The sequence below is a fragment of the Cygnus olor genome, chromosome 11 (assembly GCF_009769625.2).
Source record: "Cygnus olor isolate bCygOlo1 chromosome 11, bCygOlo1.pri.v2, whole genome shotgun sequence".
Lineage (NCBI taxonomy): Eukaryota > Metazoa > Chordata > Aves > Anseriformes > Anatidae > Cygnus > Cygnus olor.
Window position 1 is genome coordinate 22,163,914 of NC_049179.1, and position 25,732 is coordinate 22,189,645.

Consider the following 25,732-nt stretch of genomic DNA (forward strand, 5'->3'; position numbering starts at 1 on the left):
ACAGATATCTCTTTCTTGAATGAAAACGACTTTTTCAATGTGTTGTTTCACACTTAGTTTTTCTTTCCAGTTTCCAAATCATAGTAGCTTATTCAGAAAAGCTGTGACAGTGCAGATAAAACTGCAGAAAGTACCCTGTTCTTTTATGATGTGACAGCTTGAGCTCACAGCAGTCTAAGGATATTCCTATCTGGAATAGAAGTAACTGTAGCTTTTTTTCTTTGGTCCTTATCTAGAAGTGAGACTGATACACAGTAATATTCTTCATCTGGACTCTGGTAGGAAAAAAAAATAAATTTGTGGATTACTTGTTGGGGTATTACTACTTTCACTGGCTTTTTCAGTGATGTTACAATGCTTTTGCCTTGGACAGTAGAAGTCTTTTTTTTTTTAAGCCATGAATGTTCGTAGATAACATTTTATTGCCATCAGTTGTAAGTTGAAATAGCTGATACTTAGCTCTCACCAGTTCATCTGAGGCTTCTTATCACCCCCCTGTTTGGACTGAGAAGACATTTCTCTACAGTTCCTGTACTGTTCTGTTGATGACCTCATGTAGTTGGCAGGGAGTGGCTGTCTACACTGGAAGTGTCTTGGAACATGCATTCATTGCTATGTTTTCTGAGAGAAGGGTGGAGGGAAGTGTGTATGTGGGGGTATTGAACATGCAGTGATTGAGTACCACCATCTTTTCCTCACTCTGAATGCTTTCTTTAATAATGACTCTTGGATATAGTAATGAAAGGCAGTCCAGGAGGAAAGAAACAGCTCTTTGCGTGGAATTGAATTTGGAGACTGGGGCTTGGCTGTTGAGTTAGTGATTTTGAAGGACTATTTTATGTAAGGCCGGAGAGCAGCACATAACAGCAAGTAGCTGTGATGTAACAGTTATTGACTATTGGATACTGTAGGGTGCTTCTTGAAACCCTTATTTGCAAGAAAGCAACTTAGTTTTGAGATAAAACTTCAGCAATGCTTTAACTTGCAACCATTTAAGTCTATTTAGAAATGGTCAAGGCAATTAGTTTTGACAACAGAATGGCTGAATGTGACTTGGAAAGGATTTTTGCATAGATGATAATTAAGTTCCTCAGGAATGAGAGTGTAGTACTGGTTTGAAAGCTACTCGGGAGTAACTGTTTGGCAAACATTTGGCAAACAAAAAGGGATTCGGTGTAAGAATACAAACGTGGTCTTTGGTTGAGCTGCAGGTTGCCAGGATGGGGTAATCATTGGGAGAAATCCGACTGGTATTACTAATCTCTTGCTTTTTAGTATCTCTGAACTGAAGGTGTCTTTGGATAATAAGAATGCTCTGGGACCTTTTAGCTGCGGACAGCACTTGTTTTTTAGCTCCTCATTTGAGAAGATGTCTTTTCCTGCACAACAAAATGCATTTAAATTTTCATGTACTTCTCTAGAAAAGAACACTCCTGATTTTATAAGTTACAAGTTTATTTTACTTTATCTTCTTTCATCTTCCCAGATTATACCTTGGTTTGTCAGAAATTGGTAGAATGAGTTATTCTAGAAGTTTGTGTTCAGGATTTTTGTGTTGCTGTCTAACACCTTTGCTGAATGGGGTGAAGAAGTGAGGTTGTCTGCAAGTTTCTTATCTGAGAAACTTTTCTTCATTCTCTGGGTGAGAATGCCTGCCACATCTGCAATTGTAAACAAACTAAAAATGTTTGTGATACATATGTCCATGAAATGATCTGGAGTATGTATGATCCCTTTCCTTTCATTAGAATGAATAGCATGATTTGTCCCCAAAATGCTACATCTATGTTGTTGACAATGCTGGTCAGTTTAAGAGCCTTTCATCCACAGTTTTATAAATTCTTTCAGATGGCTTATGCAGACAAAGGCTGCAAAAAAAAAAAAAAAAAAAAAGGCACCTACTTTCTCCAGTGCTGCAATTCTGTTGAGGTTATGCTGTTTTCCTTGGCACACTTGTAGAGAACTCCAATAGAAAGGCTAAGTGGATGTGACTGGAAGTGTCTAGGCATGGAGGAACTGCATGCAACAAAGGAGGGACTCCTGGGATGGCCAGTGTGGCGGTGTTAATGCCTGCATTAGCAGTTAGTCATCAAGACCCCGGCATGCTTGTGTTCACTTTCACAAGATCGTCTCTGGAGGCAGAGCACAGTGAACAAATCCTGATGACTCACGCAGGTGGGAACTTGACAACTGTCATCCCTTGCCCTCCATGTCAGCTCAACAGATCCTGGACCTTCCAATGCTTGTTGTACAGGTGTTGCAGTCCACAGTTCGGTGGACGACATGAATGTGCCTTCCTGGTGTCTGACTGCTGGATAGGCTTCTTAGATAATATGCTTTTTGGTGTGAGTATGAGACAGAGTAAAACCTATTTAATTTCAGCGTTCAAGCCAGATAAGTGGGGCTTTCTCTCCTGTAAGGTCTGGCATATTTTGTTACGTTGTTGACACAGGGTTATAACAGCATTTCCAACTCATCTGCCAGTTTACTGGTTAAATAAACACTGCGTTTAGATGAAAGTTGAATACAAGAGCTTTGTCTCTTATGAGGCAGGTGACAAAGATTTAAATTCCTATTTTGACTTTTTAGATTTCTCAAAACTATTAGTGCGGAAAGTGTAATTCAGAATGCTGCTTTTGATTGAGAATTGGAGAAGAGAATTATAAACCGATGGACAGTCTAAATATGCTTTAGGAAGCAGATCTTGCTAAACAATCTCAATAGAAATATTCCAAATTACAGTTCTGATTGTTTTGCGATTAGGGAAAGGGAGACAGTTTTTCTTTCCTGAATTTTTGTTTTGTTCTGAGCAGAATGGTATTTTGAAAGATGCTGTGTGATGTTAGTTTATGATTTTTGAAGTATGAATTGAATGTCTGGTTAGCTTTGTTTGGCTCATTTTTCATCTTTTGATTGGCATTTAAACTGTTAACACTGAAAATCAGTTTGACAGAGGCTTCTGCTCTTTTCTGGCAGTTTGTCTAGCATCTTCCAGATTTTTACCAAACTTTGTTACAGCAGTTAGATGAATAAGATACCATTGCAATCTGTATTGCTTAAGGAAGATGATATCATTTACTGCATGTTAGAAATCTTTTGAATCTAACTACTCCCCCAAAATACAAGCTCTTTTTAACACAGGGATTGATAGGTTATCTTACAGTTCCTTGCAGTTTAAAATGTAGATCTCCATGAATTGTGAAACTAGTTAAGTAACTGCCAAAAGCTGAAGCATATGAGCATTTGAGTCTTTGATGGTATAGTCTGTTTTTCAGTCTTTTCCCCAATGCTTTTAAAGAAGTAAAACCTGTACATCAGCAATACATGAGACAGCTTTTACAGAGGCAAGTAACTGTCAGAGGAGTGATACTTATTTCAACAGTTACGAAGAGAATCTGGATATATGTTTTCCATAGACTTTAAGCCTAGAGGAAACACCACTATGATTGTATCATTGCTTTTCTTTTAGAACCCAGACCAAACAACTTTACTAGGTGACATTTGTGTTGGCATTAATACATTTGACAGAGTTAGATAATAAAGGTATCCAGCCTCAATTTTGAGGCTAAATGTAGTGAGTGGTCAGCCAAGTATCTAGATAGATCATTCCAATGGATTTTTTGTGTGTGGGTTTAGTTGTTTTATTATTTTTTTTAATTGTCTTTGTCTCGTTAAAACTCCTGCTCTCACAAATAGTGTGTTTATATTGGTGCTAGTTAAGAGTGGTTAAATATTCTCTAACAGCCAGTTTGCTGACCTGGAAAAAATTAAGTGTTCTTGAGATGAAGGGTGGGGTCATATTCTGTCAGGTGACTGGACTGAATCTCTTGATGAAAGACAACGGCCTCCAGAATGCTAGGGAAGCAACTTTCAGATACGTTGGCTGCAGTCAGAGAAATATTTATCCTTTGTAAGCCACTTTTTTCCGTGAAGTCTTAATTTTATCATGTGCCTAGACAGTTACGTCTATTTTTGCTTCCTCTTTGCCTGCTCGCTTATTACTCTTGTGATATGTCTGTCTCTCTTTGCTTTCCTTTTAGTCTCCTTTTTCTAGCTTCTGCCTTTTCTGCTATTTGATGCCTTCTGCAGCAGTGTCTACCATCCTTCACTGGATTGAGAGTTCCAAGGTAGGATTTTTTTGCTTTTTGATGTTTGCTTTCTGTGTATAGTGCTCATCTTTGTTTTTTGGTGCATTGCATGTTTTGTGACGTGTTGCAGGCTGTCTGGGGCAAGGGATGACTTGGACAATAATGTGCTTCAGCACAGTGAATGGCCTATACATAACAAGTTTCTGTAAACTACAGTAAATAATAATTTCATTGTCTGGCTGCTCAGGAGGACCACTTCATGCATGGAGCTATTATATAGACGTTTAATATTACTTTGGCTTTTCTTTCCCTCCCTAAACATACCACTATGAAGTTAAATCTTGTCGGCGATAAGCTGTCATTCTGTTTCGTACTTTACCGCAGTAGATAGAATAGTGTCTTGGTTTGGAATGTTTTGTTCAGAATTATGTAAATGGTGGAGAGGTTGGGTGGGGGGGAGTTGGGGGAGTGAGCTTATTTTATTTATGTCCAGAAGAAGAATGAGTCTTCATGTCCAAGAAAGCTGACATAAAGCAACAGCTTCAAAGATGCGCAAACAGGTCTTATGCTATTTAAGAGATTGTGTTGGAGTTAACAGCAGATCTTCACTGATTGCTGCAGGAGTTGGAAATTGGCGTATGTAAGTACTTCTGATGGTTTTATTAGACACCTGCAGACATTTCTAGTTAGGTGAATACAGTTAAAAGTCTGATTTAGGGTCACTAAAATTGATCTGTTTATTTTAGTTAATTCTACTTTTGTCCAAGTGTTAATGCAAAATGTATTTGGTAAGCCCTATATAGTTTCTGTATGTGACACTCAAATAATTAAAGCAATTCTAAAGCCCATTTTTATGCTTTTTAAATAGGTATGCGACTCACAAATACATTGTGGTAAATTAGGTTAAAAAAAAAGTGACGTTCATAAACTTCTTTAGAGTAAGTTTCATCAATTAAACATATGCTGCATCTAAGAATTTAGGTAAATATGAATAAATAGAGCATATTTAATCGAGAAAGCAATTACTTAGTTTAATAAAAGGCTGTGTTTATTTGCATCTCTTCCTGGCCTTTGTTGGAGACAGGGTGTTGGACTATGTGGGGAGGGAACTTTTGGTCTGAGACTGTGAACAGGCATAGTGGCTGCTGTCGTCTATGTCTTCCTTGATGGTAGATTCCTGGATTTAGTATGGTTGAGGTAGTTGGAAGGTATCGTCAGCAACTGTGCTCACCAGATTTCTGGACTGGATAGTCTTCTGAAAGAGTGGGCAGAGAGAACAGAAGCAAGCATAGAGAATTAAGCCCAAGAGAAACACGGATAATCATCCAGCAATTTGGGAGGTTTGAATTCTTTAATGGTCTTCTTCCCTGTTGTTGTCAATCCTTAGCTGACTGAGTGCTGGGCACACTCAGAGTAGGACCCTCTGTCTGTGAGGTCAACTGGATGTCATTTCAGCATTGGGATGAGCTGTAAGGCTCTCAACATCTATAGTCTATTTTTTCAAAGCTTTTTTTTTTTCAGAATGAAATGCTGTTAATACTTTTTCTTGAACTACAGGTATTCAGGTTTTATAAATAAGCTTGTAGTCTTGGACACCACGGATGCTTTTTCTTCAGTAGGCTGAAGGATTCCAGTGTGATTTCTCCCTTCTTTGTTCTCATAGCAGAGTGCATGTGTACGGTTTGTGTTGACATACAAGTGTTTGTTGCATTCAGTAATGGATTCCTAAGAACCTTCCACAAGAGTGCCAATATTTATAGTGCTGTGAATACCTTTTGAGAATGCAAATAATTACTTTTATGAAAGATTTTTAAGAGTTGTCAACAGTTTTGCTAAGCACTATTTGTGGCTTTTGCACAGCTTCTGTGTGGTGGTTGACGGTTGGAGATGTGCGTTAGCACATGAATACTTGTGCTAGTTTAATCAATCACGGATTTAGGCTTATTTCACTGATTAAAATATGTTGTTGTAGTGTAGAGACAGCATTACAAAAAGTGGAGGCTAGCATTGTATTCACCTGGAAAGAGAATCAAGCTCTTTGCCCTTATGTTCTATCTTCAGACGTCCTTTAGGAGGAAATTAACCACCCGAAGCCTTCCTGAAGCAGCCAACGCTCTTCTGAAATATAGGTGGTATGGAACCACTAGAAACAAACAAGGAGTGCTGTGGTACTAGCATGCCTCGAAAGAGAAAACTCAAAGGATGCTGTCCCATGATCAGAATTCTGTGGCCAGTGCTCTCAAATGAGAGGCTCAGAAGTTTGCATGCGGGTTATGTTTCCTACTAATGAAATTGAGGCATGAAATGAACAGAGTAAGATGTGATATTGTGGACAACTGAACATCAGCTAACACTTAGCATTGGTACCAGACTGAGTGATGCTGGTTATCCTTCAGCATGATTTGTGAGTGTTACGTACTCTATCTTAGAATTCTTAACAGCTAGAGGTACAGAAATGTTGTCTTTGAGGTCAATGTACTCCAAGTGACTTCCAGGTGGAGACCGAGAGAATGCCACACAACAATCCTGTCTCAGAGTTGAAAAAAGTCACTTCCTGGTTCTGTGTACAAAAGGAAAGGCCGTTGTCTTGAAATTCTAGGTCAGCTAAATGTTAGGAATTGTTATTTCTGGCCTCTGCAGCTCGTTAGTTTTACCCTGACATTGCTAGTGGTTAGTGATGACCAGCAGTTGAGCTATCCTCAGCGTGTGGTTGATAAAGATCACTTTTTTTTTTTTTTCAACTGTTAACATCACTTGATTTTTGCCTTTTGTATTTTTTGTGCCATGTTCTGCTTTCTTTTTGTGCTGGAATGTACTGCATGGTAGTCCTGTCATAAAATATGCAGTGTTCCTTGCAGGTTTGATCTGGTCTTACCATCTGTTCTACTGTTTATGTGTATTAAATTGGATACTCTTACAGCAGTTTCTGGAGAGATGACTTGATAGTTCTTTCTCAGGCTTATTTATAATAAGTCTGATTATCAGACTTGCTATTTTCCAAATTTGTTGCACTGTCTAAGGGTTAGCCAGAGTTTTGGTATTTTCACAAGTGAAAGAGCAAAATGTCTGCCAATATGATCGTTATTACATTTCTGCCATGTCTAAGCTTCAATTCTGGTTAAAATTGGCCTGTGATTCTGTAGCAAAATGACACCTTAGTAAATGTCACAATCCTTGATAATACTGTGCTGGGGAGAGAATAAGTCAGTAGGTGAGAGACTGATGCAATTTTTTTTCCAGTCATTGCTAGTGGAACAATGCTTTATTTCAAAAATTGAAGGTAACATTATTTGAGAGACTGGCTGTCTGACAGTACCTGTTGTTTAGGTATTTACTGTTGTGCCTTCTCAAGGAATGTCTGGTTCTAAATTGCAGGTAATAGTACTAGCTGCCTGTAGATACTCAAGGATCTTGTCTTGGAGGGGAGTATGCATTTAATACTAGTTATGCTGACTGACTAGAAAGGTGAATTTATTTAATTTGGACAAGCGTCAGTAGAATTGGAAGGCCTACATTACCCATGCAGTTGTGTGATGAGATTGGAGAGTTAACTCTGGCTTAAAGATGATCTTTTCTGTGCTAGGGAGGTGGAGGAAGCAGAGTGGGAACTCCGTAGACTGTAATGCCTCTGTAGTGGTTTCACCCTGATGGGCAGCACCTCTCTCTCATTGCCCCTCTTCAAAGGAGCAGGGGAAGACTAATATTTAATGCCTATTATTAACAGACTAGAGCAGTGAGAAACTAAAAGCAAATGAAAAACACCTTCCCTTCCCCCCCACCCCCGAGCAGTGCATGGGAATTAGGGCTGCGGTCAGTCTCTAACACTTCCTCTGCTGTTCTAGCATGGTCTCATTCTCATCTCTTTGCTTCAGTGTGGGGTCCCTCCCATGGGATGCAGTTATTATTCCCAAACTGATCCTGCATGGGCTTCCCACATGCTGCAGTTCTTCAGGAAGTGCTCCAGTATGGGTCTGTACCATGGGGTCCTTCCTTCAGGAGCAAACTGCTCCAATATGGCCCCCCCCCGGGGTGGCAGCTCCTGCCAGATTGCCTGCTCCTACGCCGGCACCTCCACAGGCTCCAGTGTGGAGATCTGCTCTGCTGTGGTACGCCATGGGCTGCAGGGGAGTTGAGTTAAAGGACGCTTATCAGAGTCCAACGTTTGCCTGTTTCAGAACCCTGCTAAGAGCTTTCACTGAAACAGCTTCACAAAGTAGAACGTATTTAATAAGGCAACAGATATAACAGATTTGCAATTGCTGTTGATAAATACACTTACTGTTGTAGTGCTAATATATGATAATAGTGCTAGCAAAATGCTATCACAGGTATTCCTCACCAAAGGGTGGAGGCGCAGAGTTTACCAAGAAGTTGTCCCTGTCTTGGTGGAAGAGAAAGTCACAGCCTCTTCTAGGTTTCCAATTCCTTCCCCTCCTCCCCAGCTTTTCCTTTTTCTTCTCTCTAACTTCATCTTCTCTTTTTTTTCTTTTATCTGTTTACACTAACTCCTAAATTTCTTTTATATCCTGACCTTATCTGTTCCCTCCCTGCGGTGATGTTTAGCATGATTTGGGTGAAGAGTTGAGTACCGCAGTCATATATGTTTAGCATATGCTTCTTTAAGCTCCTTATCATATTCAGGAGTGTGAACTTTAATATTCATTTTACAAATAACGAATCAAAAGGTTTCACTCGGGTACCAGGGCCCTCAAGATTCTGTTCTGCTGCCAAAACAGGGCTGTCTCACCAATATTAGACTCCTTCCTCAGCAGCCTCTCATATGAAGCTTGCGGACTTCCATCCACAAAGTTTGTATAAGAGAGAAAAACTGCTCAATTCCCCTTTGCTCGAGGCTGGTGCTTATCTGAACAAGTCTGACTGTTCTCCACAAGGGGGACAGCCTGCTCCATGATGGACCTCTCTGCAAGCTGCAGGGGAACTTTTCTCTTTTCAGTGGTGCCCAACAACAGGACAAGAGGCAACAGGCATAAACTGAAACAGAGAAAGTTCCAGCTGAATGTGAGAAAGCACTTACTTACTGTGAGGGTGACAGAGCGCTGGAACAGGTTGCCCAGAGGGGCTGTGCAGTCTCCTTCTCTGGAGATATTCAAAACCTGTCTGGATGTGATCCTGTGCAACGTGCTCTAGGTGATCCTGCTTGGCAGGTGGGTCGAACTGGATGATCTCTAGAGATCCCTTCCAACCTCAACCATTCTGTGATTCTGCCTTGGTGCCTGGCGCACCTTCTCCCCTCCTTCAGTGTCCTTGGTGTCTGTGGAATTGTTTTTGTCTGCATTTTCTCATGGCAGGCCCCTTTTGGAGCTGACTGGAACTGGCTCTTATCTAACATGGGGCGGCTTCTAGACTCTCCTCACAGGGACCACCCATGCAGCTCCCCTGCTACCTAAACTTTGCCACATAAGCCTAATACGGCAACTGAATAAATGCTGTTAAACTACAGTCAAACTAGCAAAAAAAAATTCAAGGTTTCTGTGGAAACCTTATTGATGGCATAGTGTTCTAATGTCTAAAGGGAATAAACATTGCTGCCTATCAACCAAGTTTATTTTTTCGATGAGACTTGAAAAATGCTTGCCTTTCACTTATTTTTGTCCTTTTTTTAAGGATGATAGGTATTAGTTTTAACATGAGCATACAAGGTTTTAAATATAAACGCTTCTGCATAATGCTTTTCAAAAACATTCTGTCCTCAGGTCTAGCATAGGGTTAAACTATGCTGCAAGAAGGGGGAGCATTATTATATGTAAATTGCCCTGGTTTTGTAGTTACATTAACACCCACTTAGGAACTTGTTGAAACAGGCATGAGTACATTGAGACAGTTTATGTTCTCATTATGGGTTATTTGTCTTTATGGAGGTGCTTAAGCGGAACTTGCTGCCTCTGTGTTCTTTAGTAAGGTGTTAAGTTACGTGGTTGTATGCTCCCTCTTTCCTTTTAGGTCTTTCTAGGTTTGAGCAAGGTGAGTGTTCGCCCCTGCCTCCGAGGTTATTCAGAAGAGAATTGTGAGCTTTATTATTAGCATTTGAACTCTTCCAGGGTTCAAGTAACTCAGTGTCCTCTCAAGAGTCTGGCTCTAATGATCTAAGGTGTTTAAGTGACATTGCAGAATCACAGAATGGCTGAGGTTGGAAGGGACCTCTGAAGATCATGTAGTCCGACCCACCTGCCGAGCAGGATCACCTAGAGCACATTGTGCAGGATGGCATCCAGGCGGGTTTTGAATATCTCCAGAGAAGGAGACTGCGCTACCTCTCTGGGCAACCTGTTCTAATGCTGTCACACTCGCAGTAAAGAAAACTCTTGTCCCACTCACAAGGAAGGGGAAAGATGGTTGCTTGAGCTGGTTGTAGGGAGGTTGGACTAGATAGCCGCAAGAGAGGACCCTTCCAACTTCAGAGACTCTGAAAGTTGAGTTGTAGTAGCACAGGAAATGCAGCTGTGTGTTGTAGGGTAGGGGAAGAGCATAATTTGAATGATAGTAATGAGCTTGCTTTACAGTATCTTTTGGATAACAGGCCAGAATTTTTAAACTTACGTCATGTCTTTTCTATTACTCATTCAGTTGCTATCCACGTTTCCTAGAACTTAAAGTTGAAGGAGAATAAAGTTTCTGAGAAGAAAGCAGCAAAAAGCAGGAATTTAGTAGTTGCAAAAGAATGAGTTTCCTTTTTTAGCTCATGTACGGAAGCTGGCCAGGTATTCCCAGAAACCTTTTCTTCCTTGTAATACTACTCCTTGATGCTTTTTTCCAGGCCCCATATACTGGTTGCAGTTGGAAGCCCCACCTTTTCTCAGACTCAGACTGCCCTCCACAGTGTAATAGTGTCTCATTTGGGATGTGAGGTGCTCTCTCAGTTTTACTGTTCATGATTCCCAATTCTTGATTTGCAGCAGAAGCAGCCTTGAGAACATTCTGTTCAAGAAGATGTGGTGACTAGTACGCTTTTAATCTTTTTGGTAGTGTTTGAATTCCTATTTATAAAAATTACTTGAGGAAATACAACAGTCTAAGTCTCAAAGTACTGCATTTATTTCACATCAGAAAGGAAAGTATGGTCTTTCACTATCAGAGCCTGTTCAGAAGCTTTCAGGAAAGTTGCTGCTTTCCACGCTAGACTAGACTCAAATTAGCAACTTGCTATATATATACTTTTTCCACTTCAAAATTGTTACCATCTAGGTGCACCATATGTGACGTGCTAAATAGAAGGTCGTTGAGACTTTGAGATTATTAATTCTGTTGAATTTGGACTAGAGAGACTGAGCATCCTTTGCGTTGTGAAAGTTTCTCTAATACAGGGTGTTTTGGTTTTTGTCTTTTCTCACGTGTAGTCTCTGTCTATGACTTGTATGTGTCCCGAGTTGGTGCCTTCTGCACTCATATCCCTTCACTACATAAAATTTGTAAGATGTTCATATTGAATACCGAACCAATGTCAAAACTTGTTGAACTGTTTTTCTTTCTGCAATTTGTACTTCTGTACTACAGGTGCCTGACTACAATTGTCATAGTGTACATTTTCTAAAAAGTGTTTTTTTTTTTTTCTTTAATGGTTTATTAAGAAACTTAAGTTTGGGGACATGAGAAAGACTAGAAGTGGGTGAGGAGGCTGGGGAATGAGAAGCTGGCAGAAGCTGGAAGATTCTGGTGTGTTGTCCATTTCTTGCTGAGAACCACTCCCTTGAACTATTGCTGTTGTGGGAGGGCTGCCAGCAGGAACATAAAACTGTTTTCTTGCTGTTGTTTTGTGAGTGCTAGTTCCTGAGAAAAGTGGTTTCCCTTCTCCGGGGAAAGGGTTTCCCTTCTCCCCTCCTTCCAGGTTCTGCTGAAATCGCCACTTTTGGAGACATCTCATTGCTGTCCTGATTTTATGATCAGTTAGTGCGGCAAGTTCATTGAAAAGCTTCTTGGCTCCTTTTTCTTGCTTGTGTTAGCTTTTCAAAGGTACCTCCGTTGTTTGGAGCTGTAGATGTGTCAAGTGTGAAGAAAAGGCTTTCCTGGGCAAAGAGGAAGAACCTTAAAATTATGTAGTTGCTTTCATTCAGATGGAAGAATCAGTAGAACTAAGATTTGGGGAGTGTAATAGTGGCTTATTCTAGGTACTTCATGATGAGCAGCTGTGAAAAGTTCTTAAGTTTCCTTTTGAATTAGCTTTTCACAGTGTGTGCCCTCTAGAGAGAAATGCTGATACTGAAAATAATGTGAATAACCAAAGCAACAACAGTAAAATCAAGCTGTTTATAAAACCTCTATTGAATCATGAGTATCCTTTCTACAATGAGTCCGTCAGAATAACTCTCTGCTGAAGAATCCACAAATTGGGAAAAAAAACATCTGGGACTAGATCTTGAAGGAAGAAAAAACCCAAACTCAAACAGAAGTGCAAGAGGTGTGAATTAAAAATGTGGGGACTTAATGCTGCATTTACTCTATGGTTATTTTCTAGATACTCTTGGGTGTAGGCAACAGAATTCACAGATGATGTTTACTTATCCTCAGATTTTTTTTCTATTTGACTTGCATCTTTAATCAAACACAGAATTCGAGCGAAGAACAAAGCACTAGTGTTACACTTTTTCTTTTAAAGAACAATGGCTTGTTTATCTTAAAAGGCAGATGGCCACTTTATGTACTGACAGACCACGTTGTATACTAACATTTCAAGTAGAGACAGAGAAAGAATAGATTCAGATGTGAGAACTTGACTGGCATTCCTCTTGAGTTTTAGTAGCAAAGATGTACAGTTATCTGAAATTTGTTTTCCCAAATATTCTGTTTCTGTTAGCAGACTTAAAAATGGAGGAGTTGTCACAGAAGAACAGGTTGGCTCTGTGGTAGCTTACAAAAGAAGGAAAGCCTTAGGAATAGCTGAAAATAAATGCAGGCAAGACAATTAAGAAGATTACCTAAGACTCTGTATCTGCACTAGTCAAAGTTATATTTCATTTGATCATTAAAATGTTGCAGCCTGTGAGATTTTCCATTTTCACAAGCACCTACCTGCCTTAGGTAATTAGAAATGCAGTTTACTGCCTCACCTGGCCTTCTCAGGAGAGAATAAAAAAAATGCCTGTGGTGAATTTGGAAGCGTCTCATCTCCTTAGGCTACTTCTACAGCGTTTTGTAATTGAAATCAAGAGTGAACTGTTCCAAAATATTGCCAAAATTGAAAATAAATGTTTGTTTACTTATTTATTTTAGTTAATCCAAAGAAATCATCATGTATTATCTTGTTCAAGCTCAAAAGAGATCATTTTTTTCTGTCATGTTTTCAGCTGTTACAGGTTATATACTTCTTAGCTCTTTCTCGTGAGCCTTCCTTGAATGCCGGACAGAAAATTGGAGGTTCAGAAGCAGATTTACATAAAATAGAGTAGTTCAGTTGGAAGAGACCTATGAAGATCGCCAAGTCCAACTGTCTGACCTCTTCAGGACTAACAGAAAGTTAAAGCATATTATTGAGGGCATTGTCTGAATGCCTCTTGAACACTGACGGACATGGAGGGACATCAGTCACCTCTCTAGGGAGCCTGTTCCAGTGTTTGACCACCCTCGTGGTAAAGAAATTTGTTCCTAATGCCCAGTCCGACCTCCTGTGGCACGACTTTCTGCTGTTCCTACATGTCCTGTCATGGGTTATCAGGGAGCAGAGACCAGCACCTCCCTCTGCGCTTCTGTCTCCCACGACATCCTGGTAGCAAAGCTGAGAAAGTGTGGGATAGGTGAGTGAACAGTAAGATGGGTTGAGAACTGGCTGACTGGCCAAGCTCAGAGGGTGGCGATTGACAGCGCAGAGTCCGGCTGGAGACCTGTGACTAGTGGTGTTCCCCAGGGGTCGGTGCTGGATCCGGTCTTGTTCAACATCTTCGTCAATGACCTTGATGAGGGAATAGTGTCCGCCCTCAGCAAGTATGTCGATGATACAAAGCTGGGAGGAGTGGCCGACATGCCGGAAGGCTGTGCTTCCATTCAGCAAGACCTGGACAGGCTGGAGAGCTGGGCAAGAAGAAACCAAATGAGGTTTAACACGACCAAGTGTAGAGTCCTGCACCTGGGAAGGAACAGCCACGTGTATCAGTACAGGCTGGGGTGTGACCTGCTGGAGAGGAGCTCTGCGGAGAAGGACCTGGGGGTCCTGGTGTACGACAGGTTGACCATGAGCCATCAGTGTGCCCTGGTGGCCAAGAAGGCCAGTGGGATCCTGGTGTGCATAAAAAGGAGCGTGGCCAGCAGGTCAAGGGAGGTGATTCTCCCCCTCTACTCTGCCCTGGTGAGGCCTCACCTGGAGTACTGTGTCCAATTCTGGGCTCCCCGGTACAAAAAAGACAGGGATCTCCTGGAAAGAGTCCAGTGGAGGGCCACAAAGATGACACGGGGCCTGGAGCATCTTCCCTATGAGGAAAGACTGAGAGACCTGGGTCTGTTCAGCCTCGAGAGAAGAAGACTGAGAGGGGATCTTATTAATGTTTACAAACATCTTAAGTGTGGGAGACGGAGGGATTTGGCCAACCTCTTTTCAGTGGTTTGTGGGGACAGGACAAGGGGCAGTGGCCACAAAATGGACCACAGGTAGTTCCGCACCAACATGCGAAATAACTTCCTCACAGTAAGGGTGACAGTGCACTGTAACAGGTTGCCCAGGGAGGTTGTGGAGTCTCCTCTGGAGGTATTCAAGGCACATTTAGATGCCTACCTGGGCAACCTGCTGTAGGGAACCTGCTTTGGCAGGAGGGTTGGACCCGATGATCCCTTGAGGTCCCCTCCAACCCCTACAGTTCTGTGATTCTGTGATTCCTCTCCTCAGGAAGCTGCAGGGAGCAAAGGAGGTCCCCTCTTGACCTCCTCTTCTCCAGACCAGACGGCCCAAGCATCCTCAGCCTGTCCTTGCAGGGCATGTTATTCAGTTAATCTATTATCACTTCCATTCAGTATGGTGTGTTTCTGTTATTTTGCCTGGATTAACATGGAGCTAAATAGTTTACAGTTACGTATGCATGTAAAACAGTATTCAGAGAATTAAAATTCTGTTTCTGGAGAAATTTCTCTGGGACCCAATATATCTCAATCTCATTTAAAAGAAAAAAATAGAAACATTGGGTCAGCAGGTGTATTGGGTGTGACTGGGATGAAATTAACTTTTCCTGCTATGGCCAATATAGTGTTGTGCTCTGCACTTGTAGCTAGAACACTATTGCTATCACACCAACATTTTGGCTATTGCTGAGCAGTGCTGGCACAGCATCAAGGTTCTCTCCCCGCCCCCATCCCCCAAGCCAGTAGGCTGGAGGTGGTCAAGTAGGGAAGGGGCATTGCTAACGCATTTGAGCTAAACCGACCAAAGGGATATTCCATACCATGTAATGTCACACTCAGCAATAAAAGGTGGGAAAGGGGAAGGAGGAGGGGGTGCTCTCATTATTGAAGACATCTGTCTTCCCAAACAACTGCTATGCATACTGAAGCCCTGCTTCCCAGGATGTGGCCAAACATCACTTGTTGATGGGAATTAGAGAACAATTTTTTCTTCTCTCTGCGCTTCCATGCAGCCTTTGCTTGGTTTTGTTTCCTCTTTCTTTTTCCATTAATTAAATTATCCTTTTCTCAACCAATGAGCTGTCTTTCTTAACATCGTATGTACTCCTCCCCCCCTTCTTTTGAGAAGGGGGAGTGAGAAAGCAGTTGTGGTGGAGTTTAGCTGTTCAGCAGGATAAAACCACTGCAGTAGGATCCTCTGCCTTTCTTTATACTCATTCCCAGTAAAGTGAACTCATCATCCCTGTGACCCAATTTATTAACCTTTCTTATATTACACTGTCAGATCTGTTTTATAATATTGGTTGTGCTATTCTGGGCCACTGTTGTTTTGAAAGATGCTTTTCTGTGAAATTAATTGATCCAAGGCTGATCTGTCCTTTAGGAGCTTTAGAGTTTGGGTGGAAGTGAGGCATGTTCTAAAGAAAACACTTTAGAAAGGTTCCCTGGCAGTGGAGCTCCCTTCTTTGGAGAACAGAACAGCCAGGTAGCGTGTCGTCATTGGAAGAAACTGCATAGCTGAGCTTGCAATACACATTCTGTGGTAGCTTTGAAAAGAAAAAATATCAAGGTGCACCTGTGTCGTGAGCACAGCAACTTTTCAAGTTTTTTGCTTTTTTTCTTTTGTCACGAGGAACTGCAATAGCACCATTAAATTAAATGAGACAGAAGGAAACAAGAGAAAATCAGTTACGAGGAGAGAAAAGTCAAAGTTCTGTTACTGAAAGTCAGACCATAGTAGTGCCTGTTCCCATTTTTTCTGTTTTTGAAATGTATAGTAGAGTGGAAGAGAATATGTATGCCAGGAACGTAGACTTGATGACAGCATTGTAGGAAATCAGCTAGAGAAATAACTAGCAGATATTTTATGAAAGTAGAATAAAAGAGATGCTTGTGAAATGATCCTGTACTCGAGAGGAAGATGTGAGTGAGTTAAAAGGACAGGTCGGCTACTATGTAGACCAGCACTAGTTAAGTCACGAGCTGAAGAAGGAAGAATATATTGGCGAGATGGTATCTTAATAACTTCTGAACTCTGTAATTCTGCTTAATGTTTTGTCTGAAGCATTACTGATTAGTGTCTTAATGACACAGATTTTCTGATAGTGCTATACCGACTTTCAGCCTCTGTGCTAAGTAAATATTATGCTGGAGAGTAACATAGCAGTAGCAGCAAGGAACTTACTTAACATAGAGTTGTGTTCACAAATTGGAATTATATTCAAGTGACCCAATTTGTTCTTCTTGCACTTACAGATGGATGGAGGCCTGTCTGAATGAGGAGCTGCCTCCCACAACAGAACTCGAAGAAGGATTGAGAAATGGAGTCTACCTGGCCAAACTTGGAAACTTTTTCTCTCCTAAAGTCGTTTCTGTGAAGAAAATCTATGATCGGGAACAGACTAGATATAAGGTGAGAGCTGCTCTCTGTGGGTATTGGATTAGGTATAGATTTACAATAGGAAAATGTGCACGTGGAGGTGCAGACTGAATAAGCAGAAAGTTATGTTATTTTAGTGTTACCTTGAAAAACTCCTCCTTCACTTTAGAACATTGGGTAAGTGAGGGGAGTGGACTCTTAGCTTTATGTCTGAGCTTGCATTCATGATAGAACTTGCCTTGTTATAAATAAGCAATATAATTGTACATGGAAGATTTCTAACGCCTTTTCTGTAAGAGTACAGTTTTCACCATCTGTCTCGTCAGTTGTGATATTTTGTCTGCCCTCCCTCTTGTTTCTGCCTATTTTTATTTCAGGCAACTGGTCTTCACTTCCGGCACACTGATAATGTAATTCAGTGGCTGAATGCCATGGCTGAGATCGGTCTCCCCAAGGTAATTTCTATGTTGTATGTGTTGATAAGTATATAATCCGAAAAAGGTTTACATTCTGTGGAAGCATTTGCTGTTTAACTAAAATCGTCAGACTTCTATATAGTTAGTTCTTCGTTTTCTGGATTTGCATTTCTGTAGAAAGTCTATCCTAAAATATGCTGACATATTTCATTCTGCTGTGAGAGAGAATGATTAGGAGAAAAATAATTTGTTCTTCGTACAGTATCCTTCATATCACAAGTCTGGCATACCATCTGCATTCTGTTGAGCAATATCTGAGCTACAGTTAGATTGCGGCAGTTTTTTTGAAACCTACACTGAAAGAAGCAGTGCAACAAAAAACAATAGATTCTCCATTTCTTCAGATTTGCCTATGAAATTTTTAAATGAATTCAAAATATGTTCTTGGTGTGACTTAAATATGAATTATTGGCTATACTAAAGGAATGAATGGCCTGCTATCTCAGAGGAGTTCAACAAGCGCTATTGTGTGAACATATATGGAACTGTGGTAGTTCTGTGCTGATAATCAAGTTGCATACATGGATTCTAAGTATATTTTTTGTTTGTTTTCTGTAAAACATGCTCAGTACCACCAAAGCAAGCATTGCATAACTTAATCTGCTGTGTTTTATTTGGATACATGCTTGCAAATTGGTTACTTTATATTAGGCAAAGTTTTTCAAATAACTTGTTGAGGTTTACTAGTTGAGCCTTGTTGGGATTTTTGATGATCTTAAAGGAATAAATTTTGGATTAGGATATATCGAAATACCCCTCAGTAAGTTTGCAGATGACACCAAGCTGGGGAGAAGTGTCGATCTGCCGGAGGGTAGGAAGGCCCTGCAGAGGGACCTGGACAGGTTGGATCGATGGGCAGAGGCCAATGGGATGAGGTTCAACACGGCAAAGTGCCGGGTCCTGCACTTTGGTCACAACGACCCAATGCAGCACTACAGGCTTGGGGCAGAGTGGCTGGAAAGCAGTGCAGAGGAAAAGGATTTGGGGACGTTGGTGAACGCTCACCTGAACATGAGCCAGCAGTGTGCCCAGGTGGCCAAGAAGGCCAATGGCATCCTGGCTTGTATCAGGAATAGTGCAGCCAGCAGGGCCAGGGAGGTGATTGTCCCGCTGTACTCGGCTCTGGTGAGGCCGCACCTTGAGTATTGTGTTCAGTTTTGGGCCCCTCACTACAAGAAAGGCATTGAGGACCTGGAGCGTGTCCAGAGAACAGCTACAAAGCTGGTGAAGGGCCTGGAACACAAGTCCTATGAGGAGTGGCTGAGGGAACTGGAGAAAGTCTGGAGAAGAGGAGGCTCGGGGAGACCTTATTGCTTTCTACAACTACCCGAAAGGAAGTTGTGGGGAGCTGGGGGTCGGCCTGTTCTCGCAGATAACTAGCGATAGGACAAGAGGGAACGGCCTCAAGTTGCGCCAGGGGAGGCTCAGGTTTGAAATTAGGAGAAATTTCTTCTCAGAAAGAGTGGTCAGGCATTGGAATGGGTTGCCCAGGGAGGTTGCTGGAGTCACTGTCCCTGGGGGGCATTTAAGGAAAGGTTGGACGTGATGCTTAGGGACATGATTTAGTGGGTGATATTGGTGGTAGGGGGATGGTTGGACCAGATGATCTTGGAGGTCTTTTCCAACCTTAATGATTCTGTAATATGCTGTGAAGATCATTAAAATAAACAGGGGGAGAGATAGACATACAGAAGGTTTAAGTGCCAGGTATAAGCCAAGATTTTCAGATGGAAATGGGGCCTTGGGGAAAACAAACATGTGAGGAGGCGTTGAAGAAACTGGGCTAGGGTCTGGTATGTTCACAAAGTGACATTTGGTGCCTTATTTTCCTGTGCAGAAGAGCCAGGGAGCTGATATTGCAGGATGGCAAGGGTACTTCCTTCAGTTGCTCTTGCCTTTACAGAAAGAGTAATGCTACTTTGTGCTCGTTGGCAACGGCAAGAAACCTATAAATAACTAGAAAATAACGTACTTCCTTCAGCACTTTTATATTAAATTTAGGAGCTTTGCATTTGAGACTGTCTGAAAGTTTTTTTTAAGTCTAGCTGACTTGTGTGCAGAGCATCTCAGTCTCCTTTTGTCACTGTCTCCTCTATTGCTCTTTGACCCCATTTTGTCCAAACAAAATCCTCATTCTCTCTTCTGCTGCAAGTATTTTTTCGTCGTCTTAGCTTTCACCAAAGTCCCCGTTAACTTCTTATGGCCCGGTGTCTTGGTAGGCACAAAAAGGAAGGATTGTATGCTTTCATGTGTGTAGAACTTGGGTAGGGAGAAGGAAGCCTTGGTTTGGGTGAAAGAAACAAGAAAGATTGACACTTCAAGTAGGAGAGATGTTGAGCTAGGGGCAGAAGAGCAGCCCACCAAACAAAAGTCTTTTGAGCTTCATTAACGTACTGCAGAAGACTTCGGCTTATCACAGTTATGACATCGAGGTATACAGAGTGAGTATTGTTCAGACTAACTTTGTTTTATCTTCAGATATTCTACCCAGAAACTACGGATATCTATGATCGCAAGAACATGCCACGCTGTATCTATTGTATTCACGCACTCAGGTAAGGCGTACTAGGCAGAAGTCTATTTGCTTCTGAAATCTGTCTAGAAAGCTGAAAGGTAAGGGGTAGAGAGCTGAGCTGAAGGGTAGATGGGGACAAATTCTCTAGCAGAACTGTTGTACCTGATTGGAGCAAAGGTCCACAGAGCCCATATTTTGTCTCAGACAGTGGCCAATTCAGATGCTGAGGAGAAAAATAACCAGTCGAGTATGTTGTGACTACTACCTTCCCAACACAGTTCTCCCCTCCCTCTCTACTCTCTGAGCCAGAGATTAACAATAAAATAAAAAATAGGGGCATAAAGGAAAGTTTGAAGACCTAAAAGCTGTCTGTGTAAAAGAACATACTGGTCTATTCAGAGATCAGTCAGCACACTGAATAAAAGCTAGTATGATCACAGCTATGTATTGTAGTATGTGTATCTTGATGTGTATCACAGTAAGTGATCAAGCAGTAACTGTTGCTGAAAGGTCTCTTAAAATTTAAAATCTCACATAGACGGTGTATGATAATTTGCGTCCCTGAGGAAACTGGTGGGGCCCATTTGTTGATACTTCTCAATTTGATGGGATGACACTTTAGGCTTCCCGATTCCACCTCCTCCCCTATCCCCTCCTGGCACCTGGCAGCCTGGTTTGGATGGCTTTTGGAGGATGTGATTTTTACATAAGAAGGATTCCTTTTGTAGAATATACTGGGTGATTTAATTCTTCATCTGTTTGCTCAATTTCAGTTCTCCAGAATAGCTTGTTCTGCTGTTTGATCTGTTGCCAATGCGCAATCCATACAGATGGCTTGCATTTATCTGAACGCTATTTGAATTAAGTTTTAGATCAAGTTGTTATTCATAGAAATGATGAACTTGATCCAAGCTTATATCTAAAATGAGTTATCACTGCAGAATAAGTCACTCGAGTTTGTGTAGACCTGTGATGGGGTACGCTGCTGCTATCAAGAGCTACGTTCCTTTTTGTGTAACTTCTGGTAAAGTTTCTCCCTTGCTAGCAGCTGTGTAGCTACTTTATTCCTAGAGCTGGCTGGCACAAGTTCTTGTTACATGTTTCTTGTTAGAGCCTGGCCATTTTCTATTTTTTTTTCCTCCTGTACAGTAGTCAGAATGGTGGACAATAACCAAGTTTAAATAGAAAAATAGGCTTGCTGCTGAACTCTTTCTAGATCATATTTAGGAAAAGAAAATTAATTCAGGGAGCAAATTGAATAGTATTTAAGTTAAAGCTGAAGAATTTATAATCTTTCATCTAATAATACCTTTTTACTACTTAATTGGAAAAAAAAAAAGAAAACTTTTATCTGAAATGTTCTATAGCTGGTTTTTCTGCAAAGGCAGACTTCTCAAGATTGTGTGATTTTAAGTAATTTTACTTACCATCAAAAGAGAAGTAATTATGCCATGTATATGTAAACTTGGAAAAGGATATTTAAAAAAAACTTGTTCTTTGTTCAGGCGTAGTGCACCACTATATTCTGGTTAAAAAATGAAGACCAAGAACACGGTGTTGTTGACATTCCATAAGTCATAGGTGTTCCTGCCTAGTGCTTGTGTTTAATAAAAATAATAAAATATCGCTTAGGTCTGTAAAGATTGGAGATTTAGATTTTTTATGAGTTGAGGTCATGTGAAAAGGTGAAATTGTCTGTCCTTTCTTTGCCATGCAAGTCAAAACTGAGTTCAATCTGAGGAATGGTTGTATGTTTTTTTAAATAATTTATTTTTAATGTTCCTGCATAATCAGATATTTTACTAGAGGGTACAGTATCATGAGCTGTGCTGAGCCAGCCTGACAGGCAAGAAGGATGAACTTGCTTCTCTTTCCCCAGTCATAGCTATCCGTAGCTGTGTGGATTTATCCCTCCTTTGTAGCAGTTCCATTTCTTGTCAGGCTCCTTTGTGAGTTGGATCAATTCACTGAAATTACAGAAAAATGACCGAATAAATATGTTAATACCATTTTAGTAAGTTAGATCAGCTTAGTGAAGTCACGTGCAGGTGAAAAGGGAGGAAGTAGGGAGTCAGCTCTCATTCTCTTGGTGATGTGTTATGCTGGTTTACCTGAATGGTTCCTTAAATCTTTATTTCCTAAAATTGTTAGAACCATGAGGAAAAATTACTAGTTCTGATTGATTATTTTCTTTTGTAGCCTGTACCTGTTCAAACTGGGTCTTGCGCCACAGATTCAGGATCTATATGGGAAGGTAGACTTCACAGGTAAAAAGAAAAACTGTGCCAATGTTGTGTTGTAGGCATTGTATAGATTAGTGAAAGGATTGTTACTGTGGGAGTCCTAAATGCAAATTAAAATCAAGATTAATGGCTGTGAGAAGTTCCAGTAGTTAAAGCAAAAGGTGTGTTTTGAGTGCTTCTAAGGCAGGTAGTTAAATAGTCATTAGTTCACTTATCGTTACTTTCACAAATAACAGTTGCTTAATTTTTCACCGCTGTTGGTGTAGGATGCTTTAGGCTTGCCTTCATCCCCTTGGGAGAAGTTTTAATCTGGGATATGGTAAGCAGTTCTGAGTTCCCTTAAGAGGTTAAAGTAGAGCTGCTTATGTCCCCATGCCTCATCAAGATTTCAGTTACTTGATTTGTGCAGGAGTGTCAAATTGTGTGTTTTGCATTACCAAAATTACTGCCTGAGGACACACACTAGATTTAAAAGCTTTATTTTCCTGCAAACCAGTTATTGATTGTACCTATAAAAGGCTAAACTCACAGCACTGTTTTTGAGTTACTTGGTGTTTTGCGATAGCATGTCTCCATATTCTCCATCCCCTTTTCTCAGTGCAGTCTCTCTGCAGGAAAAAGGAATGCTGAAGTATTGTTTGTGCATTTTCCTGACTGATTAGCATGTATATTGATATACATAGCTGTTTCCTAGTGCATTGTAGCCTATATAACACTTTTAATGTACGTTTTAGAGGAAGAAATCAGTAATATGAGGCTTGAACTGGAGAAGTATGGTATTCAGATGCCTGCCTTCAGCAAAATTGGAGGAATTCTGGCAAATGAACTCTCTGTGGATGAAGCAGCATGTGAGTCAACTTATGTGATTATTCAAATCAGCATATTAAATAAGTGTCAGTTTTAATGCACCTTGTTTTAAGACAGTACAGGTCTTTCGAAAGAGTGGGAAGAGGGTTTGCATGTGCACTCTTTCTGCTAGAAAGTCTTACTAAGAAGTAAGACACCCTTTTTTGTCAGGAACACAAAAACATGCTGGTTTTGCTTTCCAGATAACTTCCAGATAATTCTTTTCTTTTCAGTCAAGTTCTCAATTTTTAGCAGGGCTGTTGTGTTTGTGGCGCTCAGGCTGTGGCTTGTTTTTCAGTACATGCTGCGGTCATTGCCATTAATGAAGCAATCGACCACCAGGTTCCAGCTGACACACTTATGGCAATGAAGAACCCTAATGCCATGCTAATAAATCTTGATGATCAGCTGGAATCCACTTACCAAGACACACTCTACAGAGCAAAACAAGACAAGATGGAGAATGCTAAAAACAGGGTAAATCAATTATTTTAATTCATCGATTTGTTTGCATTACAATTATATATTGTAGCTTAAACTGTGAGGGAATTCACAGAATGTGTTACAGTCCTGTATATATAGTATTAGGTTATTAGTATTTATTCCTGATGATATTCTAATATGGCTCCCAGTAACCCATCTTCCTATGGTAGAAGACAGCAGTACTTGCATTACACTGTTCAGCTATCTGAATTACGCATTGTATATGTAGCAGCGTATGTATGACGCATATGACGCATGCATTCATATCATCATCATCATCAGTGTGACGCAACATTCATATCATCCTTTATATGTTGGGAATGCTATCCGTCTATCTTCAAACTATATTAATACGTTTTTATATCAATGAAATGGTGAGCATAACCAATTGACCCTCCCAGTAGGGTTCAAGGTAGTTTATTGCACTATATATCAAATGCCTAGCTGTCTTCTGCTTTCCATGTCCTGGAGCTCTGCTGTGTGTTCATATAGAGTCCATAAATTGAAATAAGGTGTTTCTATGCCATTTGTATCAGAGTATATGCTTTATATGTATTTACTTCTAGGGCTTTTTGCACGCGTAGATCATGGATAGATGACCCATCTCATAGCTCTATATGAACAGTTGTGCTCGCTGACTATTTACATGAAAGGATTATGAAAGATCTTTGAAGACAAAGGAGATCATAGAAACACTGACTAGTTTTTATTTCATCTTCAGATTGCCTCAGAAAATTCAGAGAGAGAGAGAGATGTGTATGAAGAACTTCTGACTCAAGCTGAGATTCAGGGAAACATCAATAAAGTGAACAGTAGGTATCATGCTAAAGTAATAGTCCTGGTTAAAAGAATACTTTAAAATGATACCTGTGCTCCTCCTCCTTGCTTTCTATAACAAGCAGAAAGCTGCTGTAGTGCTAGCAGAAGTGGAAGGCAGCTCCCTTGCTGGTTTTTTTTTTTTGCTTCTTTTATTTTTTTTAATGTGCTATTGGTACATAGTTGTAAGCTGAATTTATTTTGACTTCTGCTGCCTTTCCATAAGGGGATGGATTACCTGTGTTGCTTCTGGAGCCTCACATACCACCCTGCCACCCCACAATTCATCTTGAGTAACGCATGTTATTTCCATCCTTCAGCTCCTTGTTAAAAGTACTGTTTTGCAATTGGTTTGGAAGTCTACCATTCAGATTACATACCTGACTCGCCACACATCAGGTCTAAGAGTATTTCTTTCTGAGCAGTAGGTTATACAACCTATGGGACTTTCTCATTTAATGTTTCTTTCAAAATTGTGCTTTACTGTCACTAGCACATGCAGCCATATCAAAGATTGGCCTAGCTTTGGAACAAGGAGATGCGTTAGCACTTTATGAAGCTTTGGCAACGCCGGCCCTGGGACTCCGAGGACTGCTACGAGAAAACTCTGACTGGTATTTCAAGCAATTTTTGAGTGATAAACAGCAGAAGCAGGAGGTATGGAAAAGCCTAGATCGTTGCTGTTTTTTTACCTTTTTTTTTTTGACATACCATTGTCCATCGTATAGTAATTGATTGCAACGTACCTGTATTACAGTTTAGTGTTGCTTTGAACAACTTAACACTAATAGGCAAAACCATACAGTAAACATAATTATTGTTTAATTTTAATTCTGCATATGTAAGGCCAGTGTAACACTTACATATATATATAGGTACATAAAATTAAAATGCTTTCACAAAACTTGAAAATACTCACTTGTATGTGTATGCACAGAACTGCATAATACAGATACATCTTTCCTCTCGTTTTACTGTTGTCAGTGCTCACACAGTGTGGATATTTTTTTATAAATACCTATCAGATAAGCAGTATTCTACTTTCACTGTGGAAAATCCTATCCGTAACCAAGAATGATACTAGATTTTCACTTAAAGCCAACTCCAGTGGATTTTAGGTGCAGGTTGGCTTATATATGCTGCTTATAAAATTCGCAAAATAGATTTAAAAAAAGTGTTGTGTCAGTTGTTATTACAGTGTCATGCATGTTAATAGGGGAAAATATGCTGCTATGTAGATGGTTATTACTACTGCATTTCTTTAGTGAATTACTTTTTGAAAAGCTACAGCCAAGTAGACAAGGTATTGCATGCATTTGGATCCAGGA

General features: G+C 40.6%; 1 protein-coding gene across 4 annotated transcripts in view; it reads left to right on the forward strand.

The window, feature by feature from the left end:
- IQGAP1 (IQ motif containing GTPase activating protein 1) overlaps positions 1-25,732 on the forward strand; it is a 63,779-nt gene that overhangs the window by 7,014 nt on the left and 31,033 nt on the right. For 3 of the 4 annotated variants that reach the window (XM_040570208.1, XM_040570211.1, XM_040570210.1), the window contains exons 3-10: positions 16,902-17,058; positions 17,403-17,480; positions 19,980-20,056; positions 22,216-22,283; positions 22,994-23,107; positions 23,404-23,582; positions 24,310-24,400; positions 24,898-25,061. In XM_040570208.1, the coding sequence (XP_040426142.1) occupies positions 16,902-17,058; positions 17,403-17,480; positions 19,980-20,056; positions 22,216-22,283; positions 22,994-23,107; positions 23,404-23,582; positions 24,310-24,400; positions 24,898-25,061 (928 nt within the window). Of the gene's footprint in view, positions 1-4,110; positions 4,128-16,901; positions 17,059-17,402; positions 17,481-19,979; positions 20,057-22,215; positions 22,284-22,993; positions 23,108-23,403; positions 23,583-24,309; positions 24,401-24,897; positions 25,062-25,732 lie in introns of those variants that run through there. The other variant, XM_040570209.1, reaches the window with a different exon arrangement.